Source organism: Pleurodeles waltl, chromosome 9, assembly GCF_031143425.1.
Source record: "Pleurodeles waltl isolate 20211129_DDA chromosome 9, aPleWal1.hap1.20221129, whole genome shotgun sequence".
Taxonomy (NCBI): Eukaryota; Metazoa; Chordata; class Amphibia; order Caudata; family Salamandridae; genus Pleurodeles; species Pleurodeles waltl.
In genome coordinates this window covers 693,196,917-693,222,113 of record NC_090448.1, presented here as the reverse complement: position 1 = coordinate 693,222,113, position 25,197 = coordinate 693,196,917, and the positions used below count along the sequence as shown (strand labels likewise).

The 25,197-nt window shown below is 45.5% G+C and overlaps 1 protein-coding gene across 1 annotated transcript in view; it reads right to left on the bottom strand.

The window, feature by feature from the left end:
• SCYL1 (SCY1 like pseudokinase 1) overlaps nucleotides 1–25,197 on the bottom strand; it is a 1,332,837-nt gene that overhangs the window by 638,539 nt on the left and 669,101 nt on the right. Inside the window, exon 11 of the mRNA XM_069207794.1 lies at nucleotides 11,217–11,405. Coding sequence (XP_069063895.1) covers nucleotides 11,217–11,405 — 189 coding nt within the window. The remainder of the gene's footprint in view (nucleotides 1–11,216; nucleotides 11,406–25,197) is intronic.

Sequence of the window (25,197 nt, the reverse complement as noted above, 5' to 3'; positions counted from 1 at the left end):
CCACTATGTCCTTCGTAGAGGCATGCAATGGTTGAATTTGATTGGTATGGCAGTAGCAAACAAATCTTTTCCACTTAGATGCATAGCAGTGTCTAGTGGAAGCTTTTCTAGCTTGTTTTATGACCTCCATACATTCTTGTGTGAGGTCTAAGTGTCCGAATTCTAGGATTTCAGGAGCCAAATTGCTAGATTCAATGATGCTGGGTTTGGATGCCTGATCTGTTGTTTGTGTTGTGTTAACAGATCTGGTCTGTTGGGTAGTTTGACATGCGGTACTAGTGAAAGGTCTAGTAGAGTTGTATACCAAGGTTGTCTTGCCCATGTGGGTGCTATCAGTATGAGTTTGAGTTGGTTTTGACTCAATTTGTTTACTAGATATGGAAGGAGAGGGAGAGGGGGAAAAGCGTATGCAAATATCCCTGACCAACTCATCCATAGAGCATTGCCTTGTGATTCGCGGTGTGGGTACCTGGATGCGAAGTTTTGGCATTTTGCGTTTTCTTTTGTTGCGAACAAATCTATCTGGGGTGTTCCCCAAATTTGAAAGTACTTGTTCAGAACTTGGGGGTGAATTTCCCATTCGTGGACTTGTTGGTGGTCTCGCGAAAGGTTGTCTGCTAGTTGGTTTTGGATCCCTGGAATAAATTGTGCTATTAGGCGAATGTGGTTGTGAATCGCCCACTGCCATATTTTTTGTGTTAGGAGACACAATTGTGTTGAGTGTGTTCCTCCTTGTTTGTTTAAATAATACATTGTTGTCATGTTGTCTGTTTTGACAAGAATGTATTTGTGTGTTATTATGGGTTGAAAGGCTTTTAACGCTAGAAATACTGCTAACAGTTCTAGGTAATTTATATGAAATTTTGTTTGGTGTACATCCCATTGTCCTTGAATGCTGTGGTGATTGAGGTGTGCTCCCCACCCTGTCATGGAAGCATCTGTTGTTATAACGTATTGAGGCACTGGGTCCTGAAATGTCCGCCCTTTGTTTAAATTGTTGCTGTTCCACCATAGAAGCGAGAGGTATGTTTGGCGGTCTACCAACACCAGATCTTGAAGTTGACCCTGTGCCTGTGACCATTGTGATGCTAGGCACTGTTGTAAGGGTCGCATGTGTAGTCGTGCGTTTGGGACAATGGCTATGCATGATGACATCATGCCTAGAAGTTTTAGCACAAATTTTGCTTGTATCTTTTGGTTTGGAAACATAGCACTTATTACCTTTTGGAATGCTTGCACTCTTTGTGGACTTGGAGTGGCAATTCCTTTTGATGTGTTGATGGTTGCCCCTAGATATTGTTGTGTCTGACACGGTTCGAGGTGTGACTTTGTATAGTTGATGGAGAAACCCAGTTTGTGAAGGGTTTGTATGACATATGTGGTGTCGTTTGTGCACTTTTTTACTGTGTTGGTCTTGATTAGCCAATCGTCTAGGTAAGGAAACACATGTATCTGTTGTCTCCTGATATGTGCTGCTACTACTGCTAGACATTTTGTGAATACTCTTGGTGCAGTTGTTATTCCGAATGGCAACACCTTGAATTGGTAATGTATTCCTTTGAATACGAACCTTAGGTACTTTCTGTGAGAAGGGTGTATCGGTATATGAAAGTACGCATCTTTTAGGTCTAATGTGGTCATGTAATCTTGCTGTTTGAGCAGTGGAATGATGTCTTGTAGTGTGACCATGTGAAAGTGGTCCGATATGATGTAGGTATTTAGTGTCCTGAGATCTAATATTGGTCTTAATGTTTTGTCTTTTTTTGGAATTAGAAAGTACAGGGAGTAAACTCCTGTGTTTTTTTGTTGTACTGGTACTAACTCTATTGCATCCTTTTGCAGTAGTGCTTGAACTTCTAGTCCTAAAAGTTCGAAATGTTGTGGTGACATTTTGCGTGTTTTTGGAGGGATGTTTGGTGGGAATTTGTGGAATTCTATGCAATAGCCATGTTGGATTATTGCTAATACCCAATTGTCTGTTGTAATCTGCTGCCAAGATTGGTAGAATTGGCTTAGTCTTCCCCCCACTGGTGTTGAGTGAAGGGGTTGTGTGACTTGAAAGTCACTGTTTAGGTGGAGGTGTTTTTGGAGTCTGGAATCTTCCCCTACTCCTTGGGAATTGACCCCCTCTATATCCCCTGAAACCTCCCCTTTGGAATGAACCCTGATATGGTGTGGTTCTTGTTTGTTGGCTGGTGGTGTCTGTGGGTTGGCCACGAAACCCCGCTCTAAATGGAGTTTTTCTAAAAGAGCCTCTGCTCTGCGGGGAGTAGAGTGCGCCCATGGCTTTGGCCGTGTCTGTGTCCTTTTTAAGTTTTTCAATGGCTGTGTCCACTTCAGGGCCAAAAAGTTGTTTCTCGTTGAAGGGCATATTAAGGACAGCCTGCTGGATTTCAGGTTTGAAGCCTGAAGTGCGGAGCCAAGCGTGTCTCCTTATGGTGACAGCAGTGTTGACTGTTCTCGCTGCAGTATCGGCTGCGTCCATTGAAGAGCGGATTTGATTGTTTGAGATCGTTTGTCCCTCTTCAACTATTTGCTGCGCCCTTTTTTGGTATTCCTGGGGAAGATGGTCTATGAGAAGTTGCATCTCATCCCAGTGTGCGCGGTCATATCGGGCCAGCAGCGCTTGAGAATTTGCGATGCGCCACTGGTTGGCTGCCTGTGATGCTACTCTTTTTCCTGCTGCATCAAATTTTCGGCTTTCTTTGTCCGGAGGTGGGGCGTCGCCAGATGTATGGGAATTTGCTCTTTTGCGAGCTGCCCCTACTACTACGGAGTCAGGTGGTAACTGCGAAGTAATAAACACTGGGTCTGTGGGTGGTGGTTTGTATTTCTTATCCACCCTTGGGGTGATGGCTCTTGATTTTACGGGCTCTTTAAAAATTTGTTTTGCGTGCCGTAACATCCCTGGTGGCATTGGGAGACATTGATATTGGCTATGTGTAGCCGAGAGGGTGTTAAATAAAAAATCATCCTCTATAGGATCGGAATGCAGTTGGACATTGTGGAATTCTGCTGCCCTAGCCACCAGTTGCGAGTATGAGGTACTGTCCTCTGGCGGTGACGGCTTTGTGGGGTATGAATCGGGATCATTGTCCGGCACTGGGGTGTCATATAGGTCCCAAGCGTCTTGATCCTGATTATCTTGACTTATGGTAGTTTGCGCTGGTGAGTGCATTTGTGGCGGTGTTTGTGCCGGCGATGCCTGTTGTGGTGGAGAGGGCGGAGGCGTGACTTTTTTAACCACTTTGGCTTGTGGTTGTGCGTCATCCTTGAGAAATCCGATCCTTCTTTTTCTCATTATTGGGGGAAGGGTTGATATCTTCCCTGTGTCTTGCTGGATGTACAGTCTCTTTTGTGTGTAGTCTGATTCTACACTTTGGAGCTCTTGTCCAAATCTGTGCATCTGGCCACTTATTCCTTGTTCCTCTGTGTAGGATGGAGGTGTGGAACTTTTCGGCGCCGAGAGAGAATCTTTTTTCGGCTTCGGCACCGACAGAATTTTTGTGGCTTTCGGCAGTGTGTCTCGGTGCCGATGTTTTTCGGTGCCGGCATCTTGTTTTTGCCTCTCGGAGCCGCTATCTCGGCTCCGAGGTTGCTCCATGGCGGTCCCTCGACCGGAGTCGGGTGTCTTCGCTATGGGCGTGCCCTTTTTCGGCGCCTTCGACGGCTCGCCGGTTTTATGGGTAGAGCCATGGCCTGTTGGCAGTGGCGTCCCCTGGGCTTTTGTCTTCTCGATGCTTTTTATTTTCGACGTCTTACTCACTGTTTGTTATTGTTGTTCGACGTCGGAGTCTCCGGATTCTGATTCCGGAACCGAGAATGTTTCCTCTTCGTCTTCGAAACGTTGTTTTGTCGGCGTGGACGCCATTTGTAGACGCCTGGCTCTTCGGTCCCGGAGTGTTTTTCTGGACCGGAAGGCTCGACAGGCCTCACAGGTATCCTCCTTGTGCTCGGGGGACAAGCACAAGTTACAGACCAAGTGCTGATCTGTATAAGGATACTTACTGTGACATTTTGGGCAGAAACGGAACGGGGTCCGTTCCATCGGCTTCGATGTCGCACGCGGTCGGGCCGACCAGGCCCCGATGGGGGATCGAAGCTACCCCAAAGTCTTCCGATGATCGGTGTCGATGTACCTAACTATCCCGATACCGAACGGAACAATACCGACGCTTTCTTCCGAGATTCTGACTAACTTTCCGAACCGAAACACGGAGCGAAAAGGAATACGTCCGAACCCGACAGCGGAAAAAAACAATCTAAGATGGAGTCGACGCCCATGCGCAATGGAGCCGAAGAGGGAGGAGTCCTTCGGTCCCGTGACCAAAAAAGACTTCTTCGAAGAAAAACAACTTGTAATACTCCAAGCCCAACACCAGGCAGCGGACTGTGCTAAACATGTGTATCTGCAGCAACATATGCCATCGAACATATATGTTTTTAAAAATAATGTCAGTTGTTCCTAACGTATCAAAATTATCTATAACTATAAACAAAATCACTAATCCATACTTCAAATGTACTGTCATGCACACCACACCTCGTTCGCTGAACACCTATACACTCATCTTTTTGCTTCCAAATTCTAAGACTAGGATAAACAAATGAATTCTCAAGCATTATCTTTTACTTCACATCAATCTATATTTCCTTGGAAGCACTCATCAATTTCTCTCTTGATCTTTTGCTATTGTATTCTCGAATCGTCCTCATCTTCACTCAACTTACACACACACTGTTTGAATTAATGTTTTTAGTATTATTTACATGCACCTTCAAAAAATTCAATAAGAGGCCAGATAATTCTAGTTTCTTAATACCCAATAAATTATTTATGGACAGATTACAATCTCCATTGCCATTTTCTACATAATCTTGATGACTGAGCACAAAAGAATAAACTGAATGGGACAATCCGTAGCTAATGCAGTATTTGAATATAAGCCACACCTTCAGAAACAGAAGTGGGTCTCTTAGTATATATATGTGAGATACATTTATTATTTCTTGATGCCCTTTCAGTAGATTTATATAGGACTTTTCCCTGAGTTCTTCACTTTATCAATATTATCTTACTGATGCAAACTGAGAATATTAGCATTACATGATACTGAAGTATTAGTATTATTATAGATTGGAATGTATCCAAAAGGCTAACATAAACACACCAAAACACCACCCAGGGTTACTGGATAAAAAAATAAAAAAAATGTTATTACGAAAGCTAAGCAAAATCTTTTTCTAATTGAAGCCATCTTCTTCCGTTCAAATTATAGTCTCTCAAAAAATCAAATCTTTAAGAAAGGGTACAAAATTCTTGAAAATTCTTTCAGTCAATCCTATGACCATTTAGTATTTCTTCAACTATGCAAGTATTAAAAATTCAAATAATTCAGGAGACAATTTATGCAGGCATATTGAGAAAACTTCAGAAATATACACCTAAAAATGTTCAATGAAGGCAGATGTTAGACATTAAATGAGGTCAATTAAAAGGTGGCACTCAAAGCAATCAGCAATATAAATCAAAACGCTCAAAATATATGCAGGCATTAAAATTATTCTCAAAATCCATTCATTATTTTCAAAAGTCAAAAATCTTAAATTCAAAATTCTGAGCTCACTCCTTCACTGGGAAGTTGGTTAACATCATTTAATTTCTCAGTTAATGTGCTGCTTTAGGAAGGTTCTTCAAACATAAAAGGCATATTCTCGATTAAAAATGTCCATTTATTAGCTGTCTATTTCGTTTTTGGCACTCTTACTCTTCTTGATCTTCTGATTCCTGCTTTACAGGTTTATTAGTCAATCAGTTCTATCACTGCGCCTACTGGACTGCCATCATTTACTTTCAGGCTTTCTTTGGTTTGCAGTGCTCTGCATTTTACTCTCACACGTCCAGGCCAGGATCGAGCTTTATCAAGCTTGCATCTTCTATTTAAATTGCTTGATCTGCCCGATTTTCTTCTCTTTCTTCAACTGCAACATTTGCATCTGGAACACTTTGATTTGCTTCTGGCATTATAAGAATTATTATTTTTTTTTTTTTCTTGAACCTTGTTCTCCCCCTCTTTTTCCACATAGCGAACTCAAGCCGGATAACCTTGAGGAACCGGCGCCCGGCGGTGAAGCCGATGACTGCCCAGGCATCTCCTGCTCAAGAAGCTGGAGTCGTTGGAGGTGGAGGCATGACAGTCGGGCTGATCTCCCACGTCGGTCGGTGCCGAGCCGATGGCGATCTCGAACGGGAGCGATCTCGAACTGGAGTGTTCTCTGCTCGAACGGCGCCGTGAGCCATGTCGACGTCTAGTATCCCGATGGCGCCGATGAGTCTTTGAGGATCTTGAAGAAGACTCCCTACGGTGATGCTTCTCCTTCCTCTTCTTAGAGCGAGCAAGAAACAACTTAGCTTCCAGTTCTTTCAGGGCCTTAGGATTCATGCGTTGGCAAGAACCGCATGACTTGACTTCATGGTCGGGACTAAGGCACCACAAGCAATTATCATGTAGGTCCGTGACCGACATGCGACCTCCACACTGTTTACAGGGTTTAAAACCCGACTTCCTCAGTTGCAACAGTTATACCGGAGTGAAACTGTAACTCCCTGGTAGCCTCGAAGAAAAACCGTTACTCGAAGGCACGGAAAAAAGGTAACTGACGTCTGCACGTCGACGAGGGCTTCTTATTGCCTGGATGATGTCATACGGCGTCGTGTGGAGTCGGGCAATTGTGATGTCATTGTCGATGTGCAGAGCTAGAAGAAAATTTCCGTCGAGGGCTGGCGCGTGGAGAAAATTCTTTAGGTGAGGAATCCACAGGTAGTTGTATCCATCAGAAACCCTGGGTACCTAGGTACCATATGCAAGGAAATCATAAGGGTGTTCCAGTGTGCCAATGAGAATTGGTAAAATTAGTTACTAGCCTGCAGTGACAATTTTAAAAGCAGAGAGAGCATAAACACTGAGGTTCTGATTAGCAGTGCCTCAGTGATATAGTTAGGCACCACACAGGGAACACATATAGGCCCCAAACTTATGAGCACTAGGGTCCAGGCTAGCAGGATCCCAGTGAAACATATCACACATACTGACAACATAGGGTTTTCATTATGAGCACTGGGCCCTGGCTAGCAGGATCCCAGTGAGACAGTAAAAACACCCTGACATATACTAACAAACAGACCAAAAGTGGGGGTAACAAGGCTAGAAAATGGCTGCCTTCCTACACAAGAGATTTATTACAAGAGCCAGGTCTTCAACGTCTTGTAGAATTCAAGAATTGAAGATGCTGCTCTGATGTGCAATAGCAGGTGATTCCAGGCTTTTGGCGCGATGTAATAGAAGCTCAACTGTTCTGTGTATTTGTGCAAGAAAGAGGCCGGCTGAGCAGAGGTATGTGGTAGGTTTGTGAAATGGGAACAGTATGTTGAGGAAGGCTGGGTCTTTGAGTTGGAGAGCTTTGAAGGTGTGTGAGGAGTTTCAACTGGGCTCACTGTGTACTGGAAATCGGTGTAGCTCCCTACGGTGGGCTGTGATATACATGTTGTATAGAAGGTTGAGAATGTTCCTTGCTGCGGTATTCTGAAAGGTTTGGAGTTGTCTGGTGAGATGTTAGTTGATTTACAGTGTAGCAGGAGTTCACCGAATACCATGCAGGCAGTACAATCTAAAGTCCTCCTTGAACAAGGAGATCAGGGGCCACTTTAAGGCAGAATGCCCAACACTGTCTTTAGAAATTAAGGCAGCTCTGACCCCCAAGAATTATGGCAAGATGGCCATTTTCATTATCAAATTCATAAAGGATCCCAAAAAAAGCACTGCCTGCTCCTGAAAAGCTTGCCAGGACATGCTACTGAATTGTCCTGGGGTTTTTAACTAAATTTTGGACATGGCCGAAGAGGGCAAAGTTACTGACAGCGTGTTCTGCCCAGACATTTTGTCAGGCTGGATGCACAAGGCCAACTGTTTCCTTTGGAACACTAAATGTGCACTTTCCATATTGAAACAGCGATCTCTGTTGATAAAGATCGACCCAAAACATGGCGAGCAAGTCACCTCCAAGGAAAGTCTGGAGGCGAAGGGGGTCTCTTTGGAGATCCCTTCATTAAAGAACTGAGTCTGTTTGTGTTAGAAACTGGGTCTCTTGTTGGCAGAGGTATGCACCATGTCCAAGTCTTGAGGACATGGAGGTAGAGAGTTTCCATAGTACGGCTAACACTCCAGGAGTCTCAGGTAAGGACTACCCCTTCTTTCCAACCAAAGGAGGGGGAATTCTGGGGTTATTCCTTCACAAGTCAAACAAGGAAAAGGGGGATACTTGGGTTCTACAAATGGTATCTGGCTTTCAGAGAGTTCTTCAGAACTCCAACAGAAATGAAAGATGCCTACTTCACAATCTCAATTATTTCGCCCACAGGACGTTCCTCCAATTCATTTGAGGTTGAACGCTGTACAAATCTGTGACCCTTCCTTCAGGCTCTTTTCTACTCCTTGGTGATTCACCAAGGTAATGAGACCCTTAGTGAAGCTGCTCAGGGTCCAGTGGCATCAGATTAATAATGCTTTCTGGATGGCATCTTGCTGCTAAATCAGTGCTGCACAACTTCAGAACGATCTGAATATGACAACATCCATTCCGCAAGTGCTAGGTTTGTTATCAATAATCAGAAAATCAAATTTGAACTCTTGCAATCAATGACATTTTTGAGATTTGTGACTGATTCAGAACAGCAGACACTGAAGCTTCCCGCAAAGAAGATATCACTAATCAAGAAGGAACTGAGGTGGTCTCTGGTGATGTACAATATTTTCTTGAGATATCTAGCCAGTGTAGTCTGTCTTCTAGAATAATCGATTCAATCAATTTTCAAGAGCCCCTGCAACTCCTGGGACTCCAAACACTTGAAAGATTTCAATGCTTGGAAGCTGGATCCAATTATTTTAAAAATGAGCTTGAGTAAGTGGGGTCCCTGCCAAGTTGATATGTTTGTTTCATGTCTCAACAACCAACTACCTCACTTCCTTAGCTGGAGCTCAGCCTGTTGGCACTGGCAATGGATGTGTTCATGCAAGCCTTGAGCCAATGCTTAGGTTATGCTTTCCCAGCTTTTTTAGATGATAACCATGCTAAAGGCGCAGGTCAGGCGACAAAAGGTGACAATGATATTGATTCCACCAGTTTGGAAATCTGAGGTTTGGTTTCCAGTTTTTCTGAAACTTTCAATGGGTTCACCAGTCCTACTTCCCATGAACCCAAACATGCTGAAGGATGCTTGGGGGAATGCACACCAGTTGGTCCTGGATGGGACTCTCCAGCTGATGATGTGGAAGACTACCAGAGATGCTCAGGCAGTCTGGGCCATTCGAAACAGGCTTCAAAGCTCATAAAGAAGGCTTGGACAGAGTCCACAATTGAGCAATACGGTCCAGCTTAGTGTAGTTTGTCCTATTGGTGTGCTGGGTGGAAATTAGATGCTGCTAGGGGGAGGTATAGTGCATAATTTAAATGTTCTATCAGTACTATCTCATCATGGTTTGGCTTACAGCAGAATCAAAGCTTTTATGTCAGCAATCTCAGTGGGCCATAAGGTCTATAATGGAGGATCTCAAGAGTTTAGCATCCACTGATCTGCAGACTTCTCAGGGGAGTCAGACTGTCAGTTCCTTCAGAACCAGGTATTTTCAATTGCGGAATGTGAGTGTGGTTTTGCGCCTCTTAGAGTCTCTGAAGGATAATGCATTCTTGTCCAGAAAGGGGTTATCACATAAGCTGGCAATTCATTTTATGCTTGGTCTTGTGCAAGAGAGTTTCTGATGTGTGAACATTGGATATTCACTCCTGTGTGTGTCACTTTTATGGTGTCTAGGAACACCAAGTCCATATCAGAAGGGTCCACTATCTGGCCTCTAAAGGTCACACTAATTTAGGTGTGGTGAGGTGAGGTTCATCAGGGCTTAAGTGGCAATGATTGAGTATAGACACGCAGGTACAAGACAATTACTCACTGCAAAAAAGAAATATTTTCAATCTCTTTCTTTACAATTGCAAGATGGGTTTGGTGGGTGATGAGTGCAGTAGGTTTAAATACTTTTTATCAGGTTTGGCCTGTCCTTTAGGAGCGGAGGGGCCAAGCCCCCCACCTTTTGCCCCTACTGAAGAGTGTCTGTCAGGCTGAGCAAAGGTCAGCCTGACAAACACTCCTCGTGTTCAGGTCAGGCAGCCAGGAGCAGACATGCACGATTTGTGCAGACTCTTGGCTGCCTGAGCTGAACTTTGCTGGGCTGAAGAGGTCACAGCTCCTATGGGCGTGACCTCCTCGGCTCAGCAAAGGTGCCTCGAGGCCCTACCTCGGGTGATGAGGGAAGCATCACCCTTTGACTTCGACTTGGGCGCTTCAGGTATAAGCCCTGAAGCGCCCAGGGCAAGTGTCTATCAGTGACACTTCGTCACAGAGTGGGGTGGGGTCAGCAGTCTCACTGACCCCATCCTACTCTGTGACGAGGCTGCGGCTGCTGACTTGCCTCATTGGCTGAGTTACGGTCAGCCAGTGAGCGAAGGCAGCAGTCCCAACCATCCTGGGACCTCCGAGGCTGAAGGTAAGGGTGTGTGCATGTGTGTGATCGTTTTAAATTAATGTTTGGTGCGTGCATGTATGTTTGAATGTTGATGAGTGTTGTTAATGGATGTGCGCGCGTGCATGTGTGTGTGAAAGTGTGAGTGTGCTTCCCACCCGCCCGCCATGTTAAAACTGCCGGCCACCACTGCTTCTTATATTGGGGCTTTCACTCTATAAAAGGTGCAGTGGCATCTAAGCCCCTCTCTGTGGAAGGTTGCTCGGAAGTTATCTAAAAGGCAACAGATACGTAAAACAGGCCTTACACTAAGTTTAGTGCAAATGTTTGCAAAAACAAAATACTTGGACCCTAAAAACAGAACTAGCTGCTTTACAAAAATCTAAAGATACTAAATCGAAAGAGGACAGACAAGGACAGTTCACATTTTGTTATCATAATTAATGCATAGTGCCTGTCAGTTTAAAAAAGTGGAAGATGGAAACTGCAGTCATCATGTTGGGTTAAACTGCATTCCCAGAAGGAAAAGGCTGGAAAAGAAAAAAATCGTTTTTTAAAGTATAAAATGAAATGCACTCAGTTTCATATTTACTCTGCCAGTTATATCATGTCTTGTTTTTTTTTACAGATGCACCTCCTCACCTGATCCCGGACTGACTTCTCCGAGTCCACAGCTGCTGAGCACAGCACAGGCAGGATCTTGAAAGCACAGTCAGCCATGGAATAGAAATTGTGCGTGGCTGCGAAGGCCAAAACACCAGCAATGCGGGAGGGGCCAAATGGGTCCTTTGTGGCACGGCTGAAGGCAGAGATCAGGATGCGCTGACGAGTCTACAAAGAGAAGGAGAGGTTAAAACACGGGGCAATCGAGACCAAAATGTGCATCTACAAATAATGTGTGTGACTAACCCCCCTCTCAAATTTACCTTTCACATAGATCATGACATCGAAGTGCACCATGCCCCCCAAAACTAGCCCATCTCTGGTTGGCTTCAACAGGAAATGGTGCCCACCTCGAGTGCACCAGTTTGAGAAGACCCTCTTATTCACCACCTAAACCCCTGCCACCCGACAAAGATCATCTTGGCAACAGAGGGCTTACACTTCGTATTAGTACCGAGGATGTTCAACACCACAAATCATGAAACTAAAAATACTGGGCCTGAAACAAAAAAGTGTGCTCGGAGGCAGAGCAGACCTCTCTGTCTGCAGGACTGCCCAGCAGAGGACCAGGGTCTTAACATATAATACCCATGATGGGACGATGTCTCTTATAAGAGTGCATACTCCTGCTCTGAGTGACCGGAATACAGGTGAAACAGGGATCCTTACGTTTTACTGGCCCAGCTAGTATGCTATTCTATCATATGAACAGAGGTCTGTCACTGGGATTGTCAAGGTCCGGAACTTCTTATGTGGCGTAGAATGACACAGACAATTTTTCAATTCTTAGGTTGCTTTCATAAGACACTGGTGGCGGTCTATTTATTTCTGCAAATCAACAGTCATGACCAGCCCTTATTTTCTGTATGAAAGATAATCAAGAAAGATGAACAATCATAAATAGTACTGTAGGATTATAGCTAAGTGTGGGAAAATAGGGCTGATTGCAGAGGCCCCTTGACTTTTTGCCCCCATTTTTAACTTTTTGCTGGTGTTTTCCTGACTCTGTCTGTGCCCTGGGTACTGCTAACCAGTCCCAGGGCCTGTGCTCTGTATAAAATGAGTGTGCAAATTAGGCTAATTATAATTGGCTAAGTCAACCTACCTACAAGTCCCTAGTATATGGTATGGCATGTAGGGTTTAGGGACCCCAGCATACGTGGTGCCCCCATAGGTGCACTGCTGAGGCGCCCAGTGTCATTTTAAAGGCAGACCTGCCTTGTTGGCTGCTTTTACATTAAAGTTACATGCAAATTCGACTTTGGAATTCCAAAGTCTTAAACTACCTTATTTTTACATATAAGTCACCCTTAAGGTGTGCCCTATGTGCCCCTAGGGTTGGGTGCCATGTAACTATCCGCAGGGACCTTATAAAAATAGTTTTATAGGCCCTAGTGAGGTGAAACAGCCACATTTGTTTCCCCTCATTGTAGTGAGTGGCCTCCATAGGCTAGAATGGGGAGACTATTTGAATTTTAATAGTCCCCTTAAGTAAAAGATACCTCAAGTTTGGTGTCAAATTAATTGCTATAATAAATCCCACAATTTCCAGTTGGTGGATTTAATATAACTTGTCTAGGTAAAGAGTTTTCAACTTTACCTGAAAAGTTGCCAACTTCAGCCCTGCAGTGTTTTTGCTGCTTTGCTCTGATTGGCCAGCCTCTGACAACCTGGCCAGGCTGCCTTAAGGTGTGAAGTGGCCTGGCTCAACACAAAGAGATGTGCCTGGGGGAAGATTTCTTCCCTCAGCAGATGAAGAGGCAGGAAAGGGGGAGGGCTGCCAAACTGGTCTTTAAAGGTAGGGAAGGTATTTGGAGCAGCCCAGCACCTCTCTCACATCCTGCAAACCCAATTAAGTGACCCCCTGATTAGATTAGGAGAGGGCAGGGGAAAGGTGTGTTTAAGTTTTTTAGCCACACCAGTGGGTGGGCTCAGCCAGATGTAACCTCCAAAACTCACTTTCAGCTATGATGGATTTCTGAAGAATGCTGCTCCCTGGTACTGATTTTCGCCACACTTCCCAGGAAGTGGTCATCACAGGGGTAAGGATCCTGCACCTGATTGGAGAGCCAGGACCCCCCTGTTTTTCACCCAGGAGCAAGGATAAAACTGGCAGACCTGCACCCACAGCTCAGATCTCTACCAGATTCCAACAAGGAAGAACTACAGAAGAAGGAGGTCTGCCCTGCTGGAACCCTGACCTTCACCTGGACACTGCGCTCTGGAGGACTGCACCAGCTGCACACTTGAGCTTCACCACAAGAAGGACTTTGCCTGGCTTCAACTGGTTTAAGGAGGGACTCCCTGTTTGCTACAGGTGAAATAAATGCTAACCAGAGTCCCCTGCACCAACTCCTGAAGAAACTGACCAGATGACCACTGTCCACTGGCCAAAAAGGAGTCTGCGTTAGGTGCATTCTGGGAGTTGTAGTCCGCACCCTCAAGGAGCATCTCAGAGCTTCTGGAACCTTGGAGTGAGCTGTGGACCTCAAAAGAACCTCAAAGGAAGATCTGGAAGAAGATCCAGAAGTTTGGAGAACTTTTGGAAAAAAGCTCCATAAAGGGACCGACACTCCACGGCAACTCTAGCCGGCTTGCCTCAACCGCAATCCTGCCTGACTTGCAGGTTCGTCCCGGTGAAGAAAATCTCCAAAAAAGTGACTACGTCCGAATGTAGGAAGTTGACCGCAACCTCCCAGGCAGTGTATCCGAAGAGGGCTCCAGGGACGTAGGATCAAGATTCAGGTTTGCCCCAGTAGAAGGATTTTCATCTCGAAAAAACGACTAAGTCCGAAGTTAAAAATCTCAACCGAGGGCTACCGCAACACGTATCCGAGGAAGAGTTCCAGGAGGTCGGATTGGAATGGCGACTTGGTCCCACTGAAGAAAATCTCCAGAAAAATGACTAATTCCGAAGGTACACTTTTGACTGAGGCCTCCTGCGAGTTGTAGCCGAGCAGGGCTCCATCGTGGTCGGCCTCAAACTTTGACATTGCCCTAGTCGAGGTGCGACCAGATGACCAGATTGGTGCTAGTTGTTTCTAAGCGCTAAAAAGCATTACTTGTTCAAAAATTCATACCTCTGGTTCCCCTTATCCGATTTTAATCGTTTTGGTGTCATTTTAAAGATAAAAATATAATCTATTTTTATAAATTCGTTTTGAATTTTTATTGTTTTGTGTTTTACTTATTTACTGTTTTGTAATTTTTAAATGCTTTACACATGTCTCCTAAGTTAAGCCATGTCGCTTGTTGCCAAGCTACCAAGGGTTGAGCTGGGTTTAATTTACTGAGACCTAACTGGGCCTAAGTGGAGGTCAGTGGCCTATTGCTAAGTGTAGGTACTTACCTGCCCTTACCAATAACACTATGACTGGAAATGCTTGATTAATTCCTAACTGCATTATTGCTGAAAAACAAAAAAACCCTATAACATTAGTTCAGGAGGATTTTACATTTATTTCAAAGGCATATTATCACAAATCACAGTACTCAATGAAGCAAAGACTATCTTTACATATCCAGACGAGGTGGTCTTGTGGTAATGAGTTTGAGAGTAAATCAGTGTTTAATTTGAAAAATAATAAGTGCTGGGGTGCAAACCTTTTCTCAAAAGCTTGTTACCAGTGCTGCCAAATGCAGGATTGACATTTATTTCAGCTAACACCAAACATTCCCGGAAAAGTAGGGTGCGTTGCTACGTGTTTGGCTTCTCTGCCTGTCAATTGTACATTATTGTGAATGTAGGTAGCTGATCGCACTGTAACTAAAGAGGGTTGTCGAGCATGTGCTGAGTGGGGGCACATGCTGCACTGGATTTTGCCCTCTTGCCAGGGCTTCTGTGTCTCTGCAAACAAAGACAGCTGATTGAAGACCTGAATGAGGGAGGCACAAAAATAGTCCACTCTGAAGTCCCTCCCAACAATCCCATTAAGCAGCAGCACCTAGTAACAGAGGGACATATGCTGTCCCCCAGTGACGGGATGCGCACAATGGATAGAGAGAGGCAGCAACAGCAAGCGGCCCAAGGTTGAGACATTTCTCAATGAAAGAAGGCACTCTTGACATTATTCAATGAGAGGCTCAGGTAGAGTGCATGTGTACATAATACGATCCGGTGCTGAGCACCGGAAACCACCGGCACAAATTAAGCACTGGGGCGAGTGTCCTTTTACTAGCACATGCTGCTCATTCAGGACTGCTTAGAGAGGCCACTGAACCCAAAGCTAAAATGCCTTTTGGGGAGTGGGGGTCTCCACGATAGCGGAAGAGCATTGCCCGCTAAATAAAATGTCCCAGAACGGAAAAATAAAATGGTAATAAACTTTCTTTGTTAGCATTTTATTTTTCAGCACCCAGTCCTGAACCGAGTGTCAGGACGTGGCAATTGCTGCAGAGTGGCAGCAGGAAGCTGTGCACTTGTTTAAAATGCACATGTCCCTTTGGCTGGCTGTCGAAGACATGCACACTTTACACATCTCTACCCCAGCTGTCTTTAGACAGCTGGGCTAGAGAAAGAACAGGCCTCCAGCACTCTTGTGAGCAATGAGACAGCCCGCTGCCACTAATCCTGATGCTGCTTTCATGCTGGTTACTAGCATGAATGCAGCACCAGGATTGTCTAGCGCAGTTTCCAGCTTCACGCACTGGAGCTAGGAGAGGAGAGACAACGAGAAGACGTCCCAAGGTAAGTGCTGTTTAAAAAAAAAAAATGTTATTACTATTGTACCCCCACACTCACCTTTGTAAATACGAGCCAACCACCACTGGTGCCTTCACTGCAGGCTTCTCCGATGAGTAGGTTGTGAGCTACTGGTAGCTCTCCAGCTACATGTAAGCATGCAAGCTGACGAGTTCCCTCTTATCTCCGATAACATAATTTGATATCCATGCCGTCTAGCATAGCACATTACTTCAGCCGTTTTCCCACAGTTTTGCAGTATTTGTAGCGAAGATCAATGCCAGTGCTTTGCATGAACAACTAACCCTTTCTCCCTCAACCCCACCCCGCGCTGGTGTGGTGCGACAGTAGGCCTAGTGTGTCTTTTGAGCCCATGTGGGTGAGCAGTGTAGTTGTCGGGAGTCCGCTGTTTTTCTTTCCTTTTTAAAAAAAAAAACAAATATTATTGTTTTCTCTGTGGTCTTCTAGTTATGTGCAGTAGGCCTTTCATCTCATTCTTATTCCTCCTGGGGGGGTTTCAGGGCCAGGACTAGTGATTCCCAAGCCAGCACATTATCCAATGTGCCTATCTCTTTATGTGCCTCTCTTCGCAGTAGGGTCCCTTCCCATTCTGCCCATTTCTCCAACTCCTTTATCCAGGACAGCAAGGAGGGACCTGTAGGGCGTTTCAATTTTCTAGTGATTTCACTCTTAGCTAATAACAAACCCAGATCTTGAAATTTACTAGAGGTTTTGTTCTTTGTAGTGTGTGGATATCAGTGCAGTAAGCAATGAGCGGGTGCAAGTGAAATAGGTTTTTCTATAATATCGGCAAGTCGTTGTACAACCTTTGTCCAGTATTGATTAGGAACAGGACATGTGTACAGCAAGTGCATGAAGGACGCCCCCAACTCTCTACAGCGGTAACAAGCCGCTTCATGTGTGTTGAAGAATCTATTAATCCTTTCTGGGTGTAAATATCCTCTGTGTAGGATATAGAAGTTAATGAGCCAAAATCTGGCATTTCTGGAGGTTCTGGGCATTCTATCCAGTATGCCCTCCCATTCTGCCTCTGATATAGTGGTGCCCAAGTCTGCCTCCCAGTTGTTCCGTAGTTCATCAATGGGCCTGAGGGTCTCTGTTTGTAAATGTCGATATAAAACAAGTAAGTGCCTTCACAGTCCTGGCTGCCTGCAGGATGTAAGAACAGCATGCACAAGTTTGCGGTTCTGCATCTCCCATTCCCCAGTGCCTACATATAATTGTCAGTGCTGCCCCGTGGTTCAGGAATTGTCCTCCTGGTAAATTGAATTCCGCACTAATCATCTCGAAGGGGGTTAGGATCCCATCCCGGACAAGGCCACCCAGTTTACTTATACCTGCTGCAGTCCATGTTCCCAGGCCATACCAGTTCTGCCCCCTTTTCAATAATGACAAGACCGAAAGGTGGAGTTTTGGGGAATATGGCCATTGAATATCTGATTTTTTCATGGCTGCTCTCTAGCATTTCTGCATGGTTTTAAAGGACTGCAGGCTCGTTCCAGCAGGGGTTTCGACTCTCAGGACCATTCCAAGCAGCACCCGGTATGGAGGTGTAAACCCATCTATGTGCACCTCCTGCTGCCGCCTATTTGTCATCCATCTGGTGAGCCATTGCAGCTGCACTGCCAAATAGTACAATTCGAAGTCCGGGGCTGCTAGACATGCTTGCCGTACAGGATGTAGCACATGCCACTCGCCATCTCCCCCTGCCCCATATAAATGCCATATTAAGTGAGGTTAGTTCTTTAAAAAAGGGTTGTGGAACCCACAGAGGGAGTGTTCCGAAGAGGTACAATAACTGTGGTAGTGCCACCATTTTCGGGAGGGCACTTCTGCTCGTCACTGTGTATGAGCAGTGTCTGCCAGAAGACAATAGATGCCTTCAGGTTGCGAATGCCTAGCCCGTAGTTACCCTCAAACGTGTCCTGGACAGATCGGTACACTTTGACCCCCAAGTATGGCAAGCAGCAGGGTACCACCTCCAAATCCCTGGGCAAGTTAACTGGGGTCTCATTTGCCTCAATAAGGAACAATTTTGTTTTGGACCAATTCACTTTAAGCCCTGAAACTTCTGCAAAGCAGTTCAACAGGGATTGTGCCCCCCGCAGATCGCTTCCCGTATCTCGTAAAAATAATAACAGATCTTCAGCATACAATGCAATATGCTGTACATCTTCCACTGTTAGGAGTCCCTCAAAGTGAGCTCCTGTCCAGGGTAACGCCACCAGGGGCTCCATGGAGATGGCAAAAAGCAAGGGGGATAATGGGCATCCCTGCCTCGTAACTTGCTCTCCCCCAAAGCCCTCTGAAATAGACTGCCCTGTCTTCACTCTGGCTGTGGGGCTAGTATATAGGAGCTTCGTCCAAGCCATAAATCTCTGTTCAAGTCCCATTCGGGTCATGACTTCGTAGAGGTATGCCCACTCGAGGCTATCAAATGCGTTTTCAATATCTACAGATAATACAGCAGCACTGGTTCGGTCCTATGAGATATCCTCTAATATGGCAATAAGAAGTCTGATATTAGCTGCTGTGTTGCGTTTGGGAATAAACCCAGATTGATCGGGTTGAATTAGTTTGGACATAAAGGGGATAAGTCGGGAGGCAAAATACCACTCAGGATCTTATAATCTACATTCAACATGGATAGCGGCCTATACGCTCCTACTTCTGCTGCCTCTTTCCCTGGTTTAAATAACGGGATAATTACTGCTTCTCTACTAGGCCGTGGCAGGTGACCTAGTGCATTTGCCTCGTTAAACATCGTCACAAGTCTCGGGGCCAACTCTGTTGAATAAGTACTATAAAATTTGATCGGTAGGCCATCCAATCCTGAAACTTTACCTCAGGCAATTCTTTTAATGGCCCCCATTACTTCGGGCACAGTTATTTCCACTCCTAGTGTTACTGCCTGGTCCCAAATCAGGTGAGGGACTGTGATATCTTGCAGAAAACTAATTCGTTGAGTGGGGTCAGCTAAGGGTCTACTACTATACAAGGTGCAGTAAAAGGCAGAAAAGTAGGCATTAATTTCCTCTTGTGTTTCCAGCGGGCTCCAGGTGTTCAAGTTTATTTGCACTATTGGAGAGCCCCTCCTTGCTGGGTTTGCAAGGAAAGCCGAAAGTCTTCCTGACCAAACCCCTTCCTTATGTTGTTGTCAATGTAAGCCTTATAGTCAAACGAGCAGAGCCGTTCTGTGTTTTCTGCCACTTCCGCTCTGACCTCCTGCAGGCGTGGCTCTAGGTCTGGGTGGCCCGGTCTATCTGATTCTAAAGAGCGCAGTTGATTTTCCCCATCTTTGATGTCTTTTAGCACGGTGGAGCGACCCCCAACCCTCTCCGAAATACAATGACCTCTAGTCACCAACTTGAACGTTTCCCACTCTGCTTGAAAATCTGCTGCCGTGTCTTGTCCCAAAAGGGGGATCCTCCAGCATCTCTTGGTTCAGCCGCCTGCTCAGGATAGGAGCGAGCGGTTTTCCCCAGGATAATCTAAGAAGCACTGGATTATGGTCAAATAGTGTGCAAGTGAGGTATTCAACACTCGTCACCTTGATGGGAATTTCTGGAGAGCAAAGAAAAAAATCTAGGTGGACATGTAGCTCATGGATGCTTTAGAAAAAGGAGTAGTCCATTTCTAGGGGGTGAAGTATGCGCCAGCTTTCCCGAAGTCCCCAATGTTCCTGCCACTCTAGCAGCACCCTTCCTACCCTGTGTGCAGGCGAGTCCAGCAAGGGAGAGTGAGATCAATCCATCTCGGGGTCAAGGACGCAATTAAAATTGCCCCCCAAAACTACCTTGCTCATTAATACGTGGGACAATCGGGCTGTCAATTGATCAAAGAAGAGTGATTGGTGTATACTGGAGCTATAAATACTAATCTGGGAAATGTCCTGCCCATCTAGCCTACCCATCACTGACGACATATCTCTCCTCAGGGGGTCCACTTCTGCGCGAACAAGGGAAAAAGGCAGGCTTGCCCTGATCCATATCAGAACTCCCCAAGCATAAGCCGAGAACGTACTGTAATATAGCTGTCCTTGCCATTGTCTCTGCAAGCCCTTGCCCTCTTTGGCAGTCATGTGCGTTTCCTGCAGGAATGTAAAGTTCACTCCCCGTCTCTGTATGTATGTGAAGACCTTATATTGTTTAGCTAATGTATGTATGCCCCTGACAGTCCAAGAGATTATAATATAGTTTTTTTAATACGCCGTGGGGGATAAATCATTTGAATCTAGAAGTGGACATTTTCCTTAGCAGAACGCAAGAGCTTACACACAGCCCTAGCCCCCAGCCCAGCATGCGTGGTAGACCGATTGCACACCAGCGGTGAATCCCAACAATCCAAACTAAATCAAAGTAGGTAACAATCCAACTCCCTCTCCCAGGACAGGAAGAAACAGTCCCCCCATCCAAATGACAGATGAAACAACAGTTCTATCTCAGTATAAAACTTTACAAGTGATATCCCGGAAGCAGCCGATCTCCAGGAAATCCAGCTCCCATCCGGCTTCAAATATTTCTTGCGTAAAACATCTTGTAGCCCTTCAACAGGGGGACATATGTAAGACAGTAGAAAGAGCTGTGCTCAGCCCTGCAGGGGTGCGCTCACCGATTATATGTCTCCCTAACAGGTATTGCAAGTCCGTTCTCATAGTCAATATATTTAATGTTAGAGCAGATCATCGGGTGAGTGGGGGGTCACCATTGGCAGGCCCTCGCTAGAGGGGAGCAATATGTTCGAGTCATTGTCTGAGTCGGAGGTTGTGTTAGCGCCTGCCCGTGGCTGTGTACGTCCTACAGAAGTCTTCCCGCTTATAGAGGCCACTTCTTCAACCACCCTCAGTTATCCTTTCTGTCCCTCTTCCGCTGTGGGGGAGCCACGCTTCACCTGCCCTCCCCTCCTCCGGGATCATGCACAGAGCTTCCTCTTCCCAGCCTGCTGTTCCCCATTAGAGCCCGGTACAGGCTGACATTCTGCCTATGGCCAAGCCTCCTGAGGAGTGGGTGTAGGAAAGTACCATCTTGCCGTGCATGTTACCCCCATATTTCACTGTATATATGTTGTTTTAGTTGTATGTGTCACTGGGACCCTGCCAGCCAGGGCCCCAGTGCTCATAAGTGTGCCCTGTATGTGTTCCCTGTGTGATGACTAACTGTCTAACTGAGGCTCTGCTAACCAGAACCTCAGTGGTTATGCTCTCTCTGCTTTCCAAATTGTCACTAACAGGCTAGTGACTAATTTCACCAATTCACATTGGCATACTGGAACACCCTTATATTTCCCTAGTATATGGTACTGAGGTACCCAGGGTATTGGGGTTCCAGGAGATCCCTATGGGCTGCAGCATTTCTTTTGCCACCCATAGGGAGATCTGACAATTCTTACACAGGCCTGCCACTGCAGCCTGAGTGAAATAACATCCACGTTATTTCACAGCCATTTACCACTGCACTTAAGTAACTTATAAGTCACCTATATGTCTAACCTTCACCTGGTGAAGGTTGGGTGCAAAGTTACTTAGTGTGTGGGCACCCTGGCACTAGCCAAGGTGCCCCCACATCGTTCAGGGCAAATTCCCCAGACTTTGTGAGTGCGGGGACACCATTACACACGTGCACTGGACATAGGTCCCTACCTATGTACAGCGTCACAATGGTAACTCCGAACATGGCCATGTAACATGTCTAAGATCATGGAATTGCCACCCCAATGCCAGATGGCATTGGGGAGACAATTCCATGATCCCCTGAGTCTCTAGCACAGACCCGGGTACTGCCAAACTACCTTTCCCGGGGTTTCACTGCAGCTGCTGCTGCTGCCAACCCCTCAGACAGGTTTCTGCCCTCCTGGGGTCCAGCCAGGCTTGGCCCAGGAAGGCAGAACAAAGGACTTCCTCAGAGAGAGGGTGTTACACCCTCTCCCTTTGGAAAAAGGTGTCAGGGCTGGGGAGGAGTAGCCTCCCCCAGCCTCTGGAAATGCTTTCATGGGCACAGATGGTGCCCATCTCTGCATAAGCCAGTCTACACCGGTTCAGGGATCCCCCAGCCCTGCTCTGGCGCGAAACTGGACAAAGGAAAGGGGAGTGACCACTCCCTTGACCTGCACCTCCCTGGGGAGGTGTCCAAAGCTCCTCCAGCATGCCCCAGACCTCTGCCATCTTGGATTCAGAGGTGTGCTGGCACACTGGACTGCTCTGAGTGGCCAGGGCCAGCAGGTGACATCAGAGACTCCTTCTGATAGGCTCTTACCTTTCTTACTAGCCTATCCTCCTTCCTAGGTAGCCAAACCTCCTTTTCTGGCTATTTAGGGTCTCTGCTTTGGGGAATTCTTCAGATACTGAATGCAAGAGCTCACCAGAGTTCCTCTGCATCTCTCTCTTCACCTTAAGCCAAATGATCGACCGCTGACTGCTCAGGACGCCTGCAAAACCGCAACAAAGTAGCAAAGACGACTACTGCAACCTTGTATCGCTTCAACCTGCCGGTTTTCTCGACTGTTTCCTGGTGGTGCATGCTCTGGGGGTAGCCTGCCTCCTTCTTGCACCAGGAGCTCTCTGTAGACTCCATAGGCCCTCCAGTTGCATGGCCACTTTTTGTTAAATTTAGGCTGGGGAACCTTTTAGTGAATGAATTTGTGAGTGAATGGAAATCTTTACCACTGAATGGGTACGCAAGGAAGAATACTGAACATGTTATGTTCTTTTGCCCTAGATATAACAAGCTGCATTGATCTTGGATCAAACCTTTGTGTAACAACATTGGTGTGAAGCAATATCAACAGGCTTACAGGATTTTGCGCTCTGACTTGAGCGTCTCTCTTGTCTGTGGGGGTCGGCAGATACATACATGGTGTCTGGTTAATCAGGAAAAATTATGGGCTAAAATTTTGAAATCTGATTGTACTGTATCATAATGTGTATTAACTATTCTTGTGATGAGGATGATTTTACTTATGTTTTATTAGGTTTTATCGGTTTAATATGCACAAATGTATGAATTGTGAGACTGTATTTATTGTTTTATGGGCAACAGCCCGAAATAAACTAATATGATGATAAACTTGGAAAATGGTACCAGTGCAAGTAGTTGACTTCTACATGTAAGCCATCATAAATCATCTGCAAAATCAACTAAATTAGCAAAACCTACCTCTGTGATATTGGTGAAAGTTGAACCCTCTATCCCATGCTCAACTAGGTATTCCCTTTTAGCATCCCCTACTCACAGGGATTTAAGCAAAACAAGTGATAATCAAAAAAGTATAAATATGAGAGAACCAATAATAGAGAAGTTACACTCTAAGACAGACTGACTTACCCAAGAACATGAAGAAGTGAAGGGGTTGGAAAACACTATCTCAGCAACTAGGGGAGATGCTGAGGGGAGGGAAATGTGGCATTTATAACACTCTTACAGCACAACCCACCATAAATACAGATAATGAAAAGTGAACAAAGGAAGCTGGTTCTTTGTTGACCACCAGTTTGGCTCAATCCCTTCTAAGCAACTCAAAACCCCAAAGTTCCTAGAAAACATTCCTTTGGTTACCAGGGTAGCCAGAACAGTGCTACTACTCATAGCAACAAAGAGGGGCCACCAAACATCTCTCCCTTTCCACCACATCATTTCGTATCTAGAAAGCTTGACAGATGAGTTTCTGAGAGGGCTTTCTCTCGAGAACCTCAGGCACTAATGCATCGCTATTCTAAATCACATTCAAATTTTAGCATCTATTCTTTTTGGAGAACTAACATTCTTACACCACCCCATTAAGGCCCCCCCCACGAGCCATCTCCTGACCTATCTAGTCCTAAAACCAAAAAGGGCATTGAAGATAATATTATTACAAAAGGTTTATGCTAAACAGATTCTAAACAAACTGAAGATATGGATGGAAGATAGTAAGGCGTTTTCACCATACTAGACAGCTTTAGCTAAATGGTCAGAACAACGATCAAGCTTTCAGGTTCTCCTTTCTCATCTGGAAATATAAGAAAGTAAGAGAAGACCATCTTTACGTAGCATTTGTCAACCTGAAGGCAAACTACTATCTAGTACCCAGACACTTGTTGTGAGGCTCCCTCAGGTCGTCTGGTATCCCAGATGCCCTCTTCTCACAGATAATAAAACTGAACAAGGGAAATTATGAGCTGGTGCACTGGGAAAGCCAGGGTGAGCTCATTGACCACATTCCAGTACGAAGGGGAGTCAAACAGGGTTGTGTTCCTTCACCCACCCTTTTTTTCCTGTATGTGAATGTCGACATCAAGAGCCTGCTAGATTGCCACAATTATTCCCCAAATTAGAAGACTCCTCAGTCGTTACTCTGCTAATTGCAGATGACACTCAACCGTTGACAAGAATACATATGGGGCTGCAGCTACTGTAGGACAAATTCAAGGCCTATTGTGACAAGAAGTGATTAGAGATCAACACACCCTAAATCAAACGGGAAACAGCCTTTCCAATGCAGTTTAAACCATGCATGCCTTTACCGTGCAGGCTTTACAACACGTGTCTTTACCACACAAACTTTTACAACTAATGTGCATTTACCACACGTCTTTATCACCAAAATGGAAGTGTTTCGTAAGTATAAAGTGTGTGCACCCTTGGCGAAAGGTGAACTATGTAAGGGGAGATATAGCAATATATCTTCACTGAAAAAAAAACGAAGGTTACAGGGACGTTATAGTTGGGCTCACATTTTAAATGTATAAAACCACAGAAATTCAGCTGTTAGAGTTATTTCAAGTAACTATCACTCATGCCCTAAGGTAACAATAACTTGCACCCTCGCCATGCACAGTTTTTTCAGTTTTGCTGCAAATGTTACAGTGATATTATCAATGATGTCATATAAGATGTAATGAGTGATGTAATATCTGGGGTAATTAACAGTGCATGGCGAGGGTGCGAGTTATAGTTACCTTCGGGCACGAGTTATAGTTACTATAGAGGTGGTGGTCCCTGGGGCCTCGGGGAGGGAGTCCACAGGATGCCCTCTACTATAATTAAACATTTTTGCCCAGGGGAGGAGGTGGTCCTATGGACAAGGGGGAAACAGGTGGTCCCCGCATACTACTGAATATAAATCCCAGGGAGGTGGCGGTTCCCAGGGCATGAATAAGCCCAGGAGCGGAGCCCCGTATGCCCCCTCCTTTATATTTTATATGCCCCAGGACCTGGCCTACCCCGGGGCTTCATTAAAACAAGTGCTTTTTGCTTGCTAATTTTTGCTGCAAATTCATGGCAA